At 41.6% G+C, this 12,342-nt stretch overlaps 1 protein-coding gene across 4 annotated transcripts in view; it reads left to right on the forward strand.

The window, feature by feature from the left end:
• SAMD12 (sterile alpha motif domain containing 12) overlaps positions 1-12,342 on the forward strand; it is a 385,722-nt gene that overhangs the window by 219,122 nt on the left and 154,258 nt on the right. The window contains exon 5 of one of the 4 annotated variants that reach the window (XM_041768854.1): positions 2,294-3,783. The exons of the other annotated variants lie outside the window; for them this stretch is intronic. Within the exon in view, the coding sequence (XP_041624788.1) occupies positions 2,294-2,307 (14 nt within the window). The 3' untranslated portion in view covers positions 2,308-3,783. Of the gene's footprint in view, positions 1-2,293; positions 3,784-12,342 lie in introns of those variants that run through there. 4 annotated transcript variants of the gene reach the window in all.

Here is a 12,342-nt window from a genome sequence, read left to right on the forward strand (position 1 = left end):
GGACAATTCAAGATGGCCATGAGATTGCATTCTTATTTCACCTTGTGGTTTGTGAATTTGAAGGACCTTGAGTGACTGATACTGTACTGACATATGTTTCCACAACTAACACTGTGTTCCTTTCTTTAGGATAAGGCTAGACCCTGCAATTTGGGTTTGAATCTCCTATGGGCTCATTAGAAAGGCAGTTGTAGGGCAGCCCCGGTGGCGCAGCGGTTTAGCGCCTGCAGCCCAGGGCGTGATCCTAGAGGCCCTGGATCGAGTCCTATGTTGGGCTCTCTGCATGGTGCCTGCTTCTCCTTCTGCCTGTGTCTCTGCCTCTCTCTCTCTCTCTCTCTCTCTCTCTGTGTGTGTGTGTGTGTGTGTGTCTATGAATAAATAAATAAAATTTAAAAAAAAAGAAAAAGGCAGTTGTAATAGGACAATGGCATGTGGACTTGATGTGATTGAAGCCATTTTCAGGGATGCACTGAGCTGCTTTGCCTTTTCTAGAAGAAACAGAGAAATATACCATCTGTATACTTTAGAATATTGACCTCTAGTATTATTTATTACCTACTTTCTCTGTGGCCTTTTTCTTTGGGGCCACTAATTCTCAGTGCACAGAGTAAATCTTTACACAGGGTAGATATTCAAGATTCTCCTTGCATCCATGTTTCTACCTACCAATTCCAGAAGGCATTGCATACATAGTCTACACTGTGATTGCCCCAACCTTTTCCCCCAGCAATGAGTCAAAATGTTCTCTCCTTCTCTGAAATAACACCTTTGTTACTAGTATCCCCTTTTTTTTTTAAATTGCTTTACTTGGTAGCAATTACACAGCTGCTCATCCAATAATTCATCCCGAAAACATTTACTGAGATCCTATCACATACCCAGCACTTGATGCTGTATGTTAGGGTTACAGGGATGAATATAACAATCCTTGATGTGGAAGTCAAATGAAAGAGATATAACAGAAGTAAACATAGAATTCAAGGATCAAATAGGAATTGTATCTAAACCAGAAAGAATATGTCAGGAAAGTTTCCAAGAGGCAGTGACCTCTAAACTGAAGCCGATATTTAGTTAGGGTATGTTAATTTCTGATGTCATCAAGCAAATATAAAATTGCCGAGATGATCAGAGCCTCAGAGAGATATACTATGCTGTAAAACTCCTATTTACAAAAAAAAAAAAAAAAAAAAAATCTATATTTACTAAGTGCCTGACCTTTACTGAGTGTTGGTGAAATTCAGTAAGCAAGAGAGACATAGTTCTCAGATACATAGATTTCACATTTCAAAGGCACTTCTAAACAAATAATCTTTGTACCAGTGGTGAATGATCTGAAAGGTGGTGATAATTATGCTTTGGGCATGAGGAAGCAGAAGGACTTCCCTGACTGATCAGGAAAATCTCCCTCAGGAGATGTAGCAGAGGAGTGGAGCAGGTGGGGCTGAGGAAGAAAAATGTCCCAGGGATGCCTTGGTGGCTCAGTGGTTAAGCATCTGCCTTCGGTTTGGGTTGTAATCCCGGCTTGGGTTGTAATCTCGGGGTCCTAGAATCAAGTCCTGCATTGGGCTCCCCATAGGGAGCCTGCTTCTCCCTCTGCCTATGTCTCTGCCTCTTTCTGTGTGTCTCTCATGAGTAAATAAATAAAATCTTTAAATAAAAAAAAAAGAAAAGAGAAAAGAAAAGAAAAGAAAAGAAAAGAAAAGAAAAGAAAAGAAAAGAAAAGAAAAGAAAAGAAAAATGTCCCAGTTGGAGGGAACTGCCTGTTCTGTGGCCAACATTGAGGAAGGAACTTGGTGCATCCCAGGAACATGTGGAAGGCCAGAAGGAAGGCTCATTTAGTTAGAAGGTGGGTGGGGGAGGGAGACAGTGGTGGGATGTGAGAGATGGGAAAGAATAAGGGAGGAGCCAGAGTGAAGTGAACACCCTCAGTGCTTGCTCTCCTAAGGAATTCAGAGACGGGGTGGGGAGGGGGGGGCAATAAAGGGTTTGAACCAGAGACCACCCTGATGAGCTTTGTGTGACAAAAGGAGAGCAGCTGCACTGAAGAAGGACAGAACAGCAGGCAGGACTGCAGTTTGGAAGCTCTTGTATTAATCTGTGCAGAAGATGAGGATAGCCTGAAGGAGGCTGGTGGCCAATGGGAGTAGAGAGAAGTCAACTCAAGAGACGAGGCAACCCATGGTGAAGAAGGGGATTGTAAAGGGTCATCTTTCATGTCTCTGCATCACATTCTCCTCCCCCAAATCCATGCTCTCTGCAGCAGAATTTTCTTTGTGCTTCTTCACAATTCTAGCTTCCTGGACCTGACCCCTGGACCTGTGGAATGAGGCTCTCCAGCCCAGGCATTGGTATTTTCTACATGATGCTTAGGCAGATGAGAGCTTGTCTGTCACTGCCCAACACTACAGATTCCACGTGCACAGTGTACCAGGCACTCTGCCCCTTCACGGCATAAGACTCTGTTGGGCTTCATGAGTTTGCCTGCCGTAACCTGGTAAACTCAGATGAAAGCTTCAGCCCTTGAGATGAATGAGAATATCTTATATTAAAGCCCAAAATGGGGTGGAGCCCATCCTATGCTCTCACCTAACCTTGCAGGTGTCCTCAAAGTCCATGAAAGTGGCCCAGCCTCCATAGTTCCCAGGAGACCACCACTGTAATTCCACTCCCGTTTCCCCAGGCAAAATGAAATAGGTTTCCTTGGGCAATCCCCCAGGGCAATAAAGAAGGTACTTCACATGGAGACTCCACTATTTCCTATGCAGGGCAGGGGAAAGATAAAGCTATTGTGGTAGGACCTCCTCTAAAGATAGAAGGGCGAAGGAGAGAAAGAAAAGTGTTTCAGCTCTACAAGAAGCAGTTTGGAGATTAATATTTGAAACCATCAAGGTTTTGTAAAGTTTGGCAGCTGTTTCAAAATCATTAATATCTAACATCAGCATTAGATACTGTCTTTATTTCCACACAAAGGCACAAGTTACTGAATCTTCAATTTATTATGAAAGGGAAGTCTGGAGCTAAGATTGATGGTGCACCTAATTTGCACATTTGGCATTTTGAATCCTATAATTAGCCCCCACAATAATTTTGCAAGATGGATATCATGAGCCCCATTCTCTAGATAAAGAAACTTGGCCCAGAGAGCTGCAGTGCTCTTTCCACAGTTTAAAAGTGCAAATATTAGTCAGGGTTCCCCAGAGAAACAACCACTAGGGGATAGATACTTAATGTTTTAATTATAATATATATGCAGAGAGAGAAACTTATAAGGAATTGGCTCTCAAAATTATGGAGGCTGAGAAGTCCCAGGATCTATTGTCACTAAGCTGAAGACACAGAAGAACCAATGGTGGTCTAGTTTGAAAACCAGAAGACCAAAAACCCAGGAAGAGGCAGTGTTTCAGTTCAAGTCCAAAAGAAGGGAAAAACCAATGCCCAAGCTCAAAACAGGCAAAAAGGATCCCCTGTAACTTGATGGGGATCAGATTTTTTTTTTCTTTTCAGACCTTCGACTGATTGTATGAGGCCCACCCACATTAGAGCAATCTGCTTTACTCCAGCTACCTATTCAAATGTTAATCTCATCCAAAAACACCATCATAAACATGCTCAAAATAATGTTTCACTGTGTGGATACCCCATAGCCTAGTCAAGTTGATACATAAAAGTAACCATCACAGTGGGCAAGATAACTAGTTGTCTCCAAAACCAGTGCTCTTTGCTGGTGACCTACCTGCCTGCTGGTAAGTCTCCCTTCTCACAAAGATACATTTTTTCTTTTATAAAATACTTTTGATGCCAATGTACTTTTAAAAATTCAATTAGCCAACAGACAGTACATTATTAGTTTCAGATGTAGAAATCAGTTGTATATAACACCCAGTGCTCATTACATCATGTGCCCTCTTTAATGCCCAGCACCCAGTTACCCCATCCCCTGACCCATCTCCCTCCATCAACCTTCAGTTTCTTTCCCATAGTTAAGAATCTCTCATGGTTTGTCTCCCTCTCTGATTTCTTCTCAATCCATTTTCCCTGCCTTCCCTTATGATCCTCTGTTTTTTATATTCCTCATATGAGTGATACCATATGATAATTGTCCTTTTCTGATTGACTATTTCACTTATCATTATACCATCAAGTTCCATCCGCATTGATGTGAATAGTAAGACACCAATGTACTTTTAAAAAATTAATGCTTGAGGGGGAAACTGGGTGGCTCAGTTGTTTAAAAGTCCAAATCTTAATTTTGGCTCAGGTCACGATCTCAGATCATGAGATCAGTCTCTACATTGGGCTCTGAGCTGGGCATGGAGCCTGCTTAAGATTCTCTCTTCCTCTCCCTTTGCTCTTCCCGCACCTTGCTCACACGTGCTCGCTCTCTCAAAAAAAAAAAAAAAAAAAAAAAAAAAAAATTCTTGAGACTATTCATATAAAAAGATTTCTCTCTTTTTTTTTTTTTATAAAGATTTTATTTATTCATGAGAGACACAGAGAGAGAGAGAGGCAGAGACATGGGCAGAGGGAGAAACAGGCTCCATGCAGGGAGCCTGAGGAGGGATTCCAGGATCACACCTGGGCCAAAGGCAGATGCTCAACTGCTGAGCCACCGAGGCATCCCAAGATTTCTTTTAATATCTTCCTTATCACACATTGTTTTCACTCTCCATCCTCCATTTTCCATTATTTTGGGATGCTAGATTTGGTAGGTGGATGGTTTTGCTAAGCCCCTTTTGCCTACCCAAGATATTGGGATACTAAGAAACTAATTTCCCAACTGACATAATGAAGCAGAGATGCCAGCCTAGTGCTTCCTGATGCCCCCAAATACCCTGAGTAGTCTGAATCTTGTTGGATCAATGATGTGAAGTTTTGCTAGTTGCCATTTTTATTGATTTAATTGAAATTGATTCGACATAAATGAATGCACAGAAAATTATTAACAGTGACCTCAAAGGTTTCAAGTATCTGCTATGTAAGATGTGATGTGGCTTTTAGGTATACATCTGAAAGGCCACTTCCACAACACAGATGTTTAGCATCAAAAACTGTTAAACTCTAAACATTGATAAAGGTAGGATATGGTGATTCTGAAAATATATGAGAAGCATTTGAATATATGTTTTAGTTCATCCCATTTCTATCACATTGGTTGGTCAAGTTGGTTCATGTTTACTGTAAACTACATATATTTGGATATTTATCTTCCTAAGTATTTTTCTTTTGTCATATGATGACACCATGGAAGGGAAGAAGAGATGAAATAGTAACAACAAATTTTATTGACCTAGATTTGTTTTTTTTTTTTTTTAAATCCTCTCCTGAGTCTTGAATGTTTGTTTTGTTACACAAAGAGTTTTACTATAATACTTTTGGTCTAGCAGGATTTGACATGTATTCAAGCATAAATAAATGGTTTCTAATTTTCTTTCTATTTCTAAAAGTTTAAACATGCATTATGTTCTGGGTTCTCCCTCTCTACTATCCTCTCTTTTCTCCCCAGTGTACTTCTCCACTACAGACTGCTCAGCCCGCAAAAGAACTATTAGAAATTTATTAATTAAGGACCAGTTTCTGCTTCTTTGTCAGGGATAATCATTTGTTTTAGAGCTGATTTTCTGCTTTAATTAAATGAAAATGTCACTCAGTCAAATGAATTCATTTATATTTATTTATCCAGTTCTCCAGGCTTGAATTTCTTAGTAGGGACTTGGGCTCATCACATTTGTTCACACAATGAACTGAAAAATGTCTCTTTCAGCAGTTTAAAAGACTCACAAATGTTTACTCCTCTGAGTAAAAGCCCTATATAAGCAAAGCCACGATTAACAAATGTGTGAATGGTGGTTTGCTTGTGTAGATGTTATCTAGGTGCATGTGGGGGGACATATTTGAGGATATCTGTGCACACACATGCACCCGTATCAAAGGTTATACTTGAACCATCTGTGTGTTTTTATTTGCCGTTTCAAAATACCAATTAGAGTTGTAAGGTTTGAATACCTAATCTTTCCCTTCATGTTTTTTAAAGGATCATTGACTACAGTCTATGTATCTAACATTGTAATAGCATGTTAACATACATATTCACCCATTTGATGACTTTTGAGTACCTACTGTGTGTCAGGCTGGGTATTGGGACTCAGTGATTAACAATGTAATCCTTAAAAGTGACAAATGGGCTAGCTGCCAAAGTCTTTTTGGCATGAGCAAATTATGTTCCATTTCCAGAAGGTTGACACGCTAGTGCTAATAAGGCTGCCTACTCCACTTTTCCAGAACACATCCTGAAGGGTGTAAATGTTACCTTGAACTCTTTTCAGGAAAAAACAAGGGCGGTTAAAGCAGTTCTCTACCTAATTGACAGGGTAGAAATGGGCACTGATGTCCACCTGGCATGAGGAAACTTTGGTTTAGACTTTCTGGTGATCACACAGCCACAGATATGAACTCCTTCATCACTCACCCTGGGGCAAAATCCCTGTGGATACACAGAGCAGCTCTGAGGTATTGTGCTAAAAAAACAGTCCTGGCACCTGAGTGGCTCAGTCGGTTAAGAGTTTGACTCTTGATTTCATCTCAGGTCATGGTCTCAGGGTTGTGAGATCAAGCCCCACGTGGGGCTCTGCACTTAGTGGGGAGATGCTTGAGATTCTCTCTTTACCTCTGCTCCTCCCTCTACTCACATGTTCGTTCTCTCTTTCTCTCTCTCTCTCTCAAATGTTAAATAAATCTTTTAAAGTGAAGTAAAATGAAAAAACTGGGTCCCTCATATACACATTGCTATTATCCCTCCTGTGATACAAGCAGGTTTTTAACTCCATCTGTTTTGTGGTGGAGGGTGGTTGTCTGTTTGCTTAAATAATCTGGAGGCAAAACTGAGTTCAAAGGGCTTGAAAGCTGAGTTTCCAACAGCTTAAAGAGTTATTCCATTAAGTAGGCACAATTTTAATCTTTAAGCCACCCTTGTGTTTTCTTCTCCACGTCATAATAAAAGCTAAAATTATGATGGCTCAGCAGTTTCTGTAGGGAGGAACAGTTGTACTGGGAGGCAGCTGGTCTCCTGGGTTAACCCAGCACCAGGGTTAGGAACTGCCAGTACTTGACTTTCTTCATCCTTAAAATAGCTCCTGGTTGCTTGTAAGTGTGGTGACAGTAAAGATAATTGAAATAAATATTACTTAGACTCCAGGGAACCTATCCTATTCAAGCCCTGGGCTTAAAAAGGAAAGGTTGAAAAAGAATTGACTTCTTTGTCCCTTGAGAGGGGATATTGAGCATGTTGACTCTGGCCGAAACCACACTGTCCAAGTGCAGAGAAAAAGGTAATGGGTGTCTCCAGAGGTAGGATGGCGGCCCCTCCCAGGCCCTCTAAGGGCAGCTTATGGAGTATTTGCATAAACATTTATTGAGCATTTATTCTCTGCTAGCTATTGTACTAGACCCCAGACAGCCCCAGCCCTCAAGGGACTTTCAGGCCAATGAATACTCCAAAAATTTAGACTTTGCCCACATCTTACCAGAATTGGTTCTGGGACCCAGGATACTTAGTCCCACATGAGGCCAGGGTGAACAACAAGAGCAGTGATCACTGTCACTTGTGTGCTGATTACATGTCAGCAATGCCCTAAACACTCTGTTTGCACTTTGATTTTATCCTTACAACACCCTGTGACATAGGAGCTGCTAATGTCCCTATTCAAATAAAAAAACTGATGCACAGAGAATTGAAGCGACTCTTGAACCAGGTCACCCATTCTGAGAAGTGGTGAAGTGAGAATTTAAGTCCTGATTTTCTCCAAAGTACATGGCCCTAGACACCAGGTAGGTACGTTACTGTCACCCTGTGAATACATTTCATGAGTTTGAGGAGAGTTATCACCATTGTCTCATGTCAGGTAACTCTATAGGAGCTACATTGTACTGTCCCCTGTAGAATTGTTCAGTTAGCATATACTTTTCTAGAGTTCTACCCACAGGAAATGAAGTAGGTGTGTGTGTGTGTGTTTCCCCCACAAAATTGTGGTAAGGACAGGGAAGGAAAAATATGAGATTCAAGGAGAGGCCTTAAGTTAGACTGAGGGATAACTGACATTTAATGGTTACAAGAAGAAATGAGGGTTCACAGGTGAGAGCAGGGGAAGAGCAAGCAGGCAGTGGGAAAGTATGTGCTAAGCTCTGACGTACAGAAGAGTTTAGTATTATCTAAGAACTGAACAAATCCCTCAGGTGGGACCCCAGAGCTCCAGAGAGAGCCCTGTAGCCTGGAAATAGCAAGGGACAGATCCATAGGACCTCAAAGTCACATTAAGGGTTTGGAACTAGGGTCTCCAGAAGTGCAGTGAGATGCTATTAGCAGATTTGAAGCAGAGAAGCAATGAGATCGTTATTTGTGTTTTAAAAGATCATGTTGGCAGCTACTTGGAAAATGGTCTGGACAGGGCAGACATGGAACCAAGGAGGTTGAGAAACCCAGGTGAGAACAGGTCAGAACTAGGGTGGTGGCCACTGAACCAAACAGGGACAGATCTGTCTGCCAGTAAGATCTGTAGGGTGTGATGATGGATTAGATGTGGCCAGGAGAGAACCAAAGTGAGTCAGGATTCCTGGTCTGAGCTGCTGCAGGGTGGGTGGAGCAGTCTGTGCTCAGGAGGGGCCTGGAAGGGGGAGCGTGAGGCAGAGGTTGGACAGGAATGATGAAGTCAGTTTGCAGCATGTTACGTTCACAGTCCTTTGAAACATTGAAGAAAGCATTTAGATGTCTGGGGATGAAAGTCTAATAAGGAATCGGTACTGAACAGTAAATTGAGGAATTGTCCAAATACGTGTCAAAGATGCCATGGGGGTAATGCAGTTGCTTGGCCACTAAGCCTTCCTGACCTATATTCACAACAGGTCTTGTGTAATGTCAAATAAGAGAGCTATTCAGGTAAGTTCCCAGTGCCCTGTGTGTGTTTCCTTCGCTAAGCTGCCACCAGCTTTTGTATATATCCTGAGTGTCTTCTGATGGTTTCTGCAAATCAACATCAGAACAGGCCTTGGGAGGGATGAGAAGCTGTCCTGAGGAGAGCCATCACAAAATGGTGTTGTGACATGCCACCATGCCCTGGCCTGGGCCCGGGTTCCTTATTCACAGCATTGCCTCTGCTGATGTCCAGGTGAACTCTGATAGAGCAACCCAAGTCATGGCCTTTGTGTAGAAAATCTAAGTTGTTACCCCAGCTCTGTCTCTCACTATCTATTTAACTTCAGGCAAATGACATAATCCTTTTTGAAAGCAAGTTTTCTCCACTGTAAAATCAGAACAGAAATACCTAGCTCAGAGTTGCTATGTGGATTAAAAGAGATTTTTGTGAAGTGATTATTAGCACAGATCTGAATAAATGATAGATGGGAAGTGGATCAATATCTAAGAGGACATTCTTGCCAGAGATTAGCATAAGGCTGAAATAATGTATTTCATAAGACTATACCAATAAGTCAAACACTGAATTTTTGTTAAAATTCTGCAATCATCTCAAGGCAGAGAAATGAGAGAGGGTGTTGTATAGGATATATAGCTTTATCACTTCCATTAAATTACTTTTGACAGAGGCCGGTTTGTCAACCAGAATCACAGTCACAAATGTGAGTATCTAAAGACAGTTATTCATTGTCTGTGAACAAGTCTAGAGGATGGTATAGAAGCTTCTATATGTAGCTGTGTATTTGGGTCCTTTTGATGACTCCATTTGATCAGACTATGTAGCTTGTTGAAGAATCACCCCTAATATTGTGGATAGGTTCTCTGTGAGTGCATAAAGAGGACATTGTCGGGATCCCTGGGTGGCGCAGCGGTTTGGCGCCTGCCTTTGGCCCAGGGCGCGATCCTGGAGACCCGGGATCGAATCCCACGTTGGGCTCCCGGTGCATGGAGCCTGCTTCTCCCTCTGCCTATGTCTCTGCCTCCCTTTCTCTCTCTGTATGACTATCATAAATAAATAATAATAAAAATTTTAAAAAAAAGAAAAGAAAAGAAATTTGATGAGAAAGACTTGCTGAAAATGCCAGGAAAGATGTTTCTAGAATCTGGACCATTCCTCTATTTTGCAAGTTTTGTATGAGTATTTTGCCCGTGCTAAGCCTCCCAGTATTTGGAATGGGTTACATAGTGTTGATTTTGCTATACTTCTCAGAAATAAGTGATCTCCACAGAGTTATGCCATGTAGGATACAAGCTGGTCAGTGAAATTTTCCATACCTGTGAGATAGCAATCTAAAAATAGTTCAAGGAAGTATTGATGTAACCGAGGTTAAACTACAAGGGTTGAGTCTCCTAGGGACTAGCAAGAGCAGAAGCCAGAGGGGACAGAGAGCTGGAGGCACGGAAGAGGCGTCAGCTGACCAGACAACCCTGTGGAGAGGTGCAGTCTGTGTGCCCAGCCCCGGGTCCAGCAGGGAAGGAGGGAGAGAACAGTTAAACCTCCTGCCTTCTGCCTCCCACTGGTGCCTCTCACTGGTTAAACACAGCCAGAGACTAGGGGCCAGGGGATCGGAGATAATACAGTCCTCAGGGCAGAGATGGATAGAAAAGGCGACAATGGATTGTGGGGAAAAGGAGTGTGAATAAATAGCTCTCTCTCTCTCTCTCTCTCTCTCTCTCTCTCTTTTTTTTTTTTTATGTTGAAATAGTAGTGTCTTCGTTAGGGCTGCTAAAACAAAAACACTGTAGACTGGGGGCATCTAAACAACAGAAATTTCTTATAGTTCCGGGTGCTGGGAAGTCTAAGATCAAAGTGCCAGCTGATTCAGCTTCTGGGGAGGACTCTCTTCTTGGTTTGTAGATGATTACTACTTTGGTGTGTCCTCACATGGTGGACAGAGAAAGAGAGCGAAGCAAGCTCTCTTGCATCTCATCAGGAGTCTAAGCTCATTCCTGAGGGCTCCACCCTCATAACCTAATTACCTCCCAAAGGTTCCCTCCCCCTAACACCATCCCACTGGGGATTAGGGCTTCAGCATATGAATTTTGGGAAGACACAAACATTTAGTCAATAGCTGATAGTAAAATGGAAACCATATAAATATCTAATATGTTGATTAAATTATGAAAAAATTGTACAATTGAAAGTGTGCAACCTCGAAATTACATACAATGTCAAGAAAAAAATCTTCACTAGATAATAAGTGAAAAGAATATGAACAGAGCATATACTGGAAGATCCAAATGTTATTTGATTGATTTATTTATATTTTAAGTAATCCAACATGGGCCTCGAACTCACAACCCTGGGCTCAAAAGTCATGTTTTACCACCTGAGCCAGTCAGGCGCCCGCCCCACCCCCAAATGTTATTTTTAGATAGTGCCTCTGCAGTAAAATACAAGTGCATATTATTCACACTCACGGGGGGAAAAGAAAGAAAACTGGAAAGAAATGCACCCACATTTTAACAGTGGTATCTGCGTGGTGGTGGTTTAAGGCTGTTATTTTTACTTCTCTTTTGCATCCTCCTGGGCTTTCCAGATTTTCTCAAGCAACATGATTACTGTCTATTTCTGATCTAAAACAATGTTTCTGTTGTTCTTGATCTATCTGCAGGGTAGATCTGTGGGGCTGTACTCAGTAGAGAGAGGTATGTGACTAAGTTCCATTTCATCAGCCATTCAGTTAGCTTAAGCTTCATTGTGTACCCTTTTCTGCAGGAATTAAATGTTGTTCTTCCAAAATATTCCAACGAGAAACCCTTAGGTCCTAGAGAGTGGCCTGATTTCCCATTGATCTTTTTATTCATTCATTTCCTCAATCGCACATGGTTAGTTAAATCAGATCCCCATCAACCACCTTTCCTCATTACTATTATGTTCAGCTCTGTTAAATATGAATCTTTGGTGGCACTTCCATTATAAAATTGACAGTCGAGTAATGCTTTATTGACATCTGTAAGATTGAAGCATATTTCTTAGGAACCATGGTGACGGTGGCCATGCTTTTTTTCGGAACCACCTAAGCATAGCCAGTTTTTTGTGCTCTTGTAATTTTCATCTTAAAAACAGCAATCCATCTGTTTCATTGTTTCATTCTTCCTGATATAGAAAAACATTTTCCTCCACTGTCTCACTGATCTACAATCATCCAACCTTGATGGACTCTTGTAAGCAGAATCGTCGCCAGTGATTTGATGACTTCTCATACTGGTTATCATTTCCGTAAATCCGTTCCCTCTCCGCGGCTTGCTTTTTAACCTCCAGCTGCTACCCAATTATTAGTTCTTGGATGGCTGCTTCCGTAGCATTATTCTAGCACTTGCTTGTAGCAGATATTAATAATAATAAGCAGTTAGTAAATGTGCACAGTATTAAA

The sequence above is a fragment of the Vulpes lagopus genome, chromosome 9 (genome assembly GCF_018345385.1).
Source record: "Vulpes lagopus strain Blue_001 chromosome 9, ASM1834538v1, whole genome shotgun sequence".
Classification (NCBI taxonomy): domain Eukaryota; kingdom Metazoa; phylum Chordata; class Mammalia; order Carnivora; family Canidae; genus Vulpes; species Vulpes lagopus.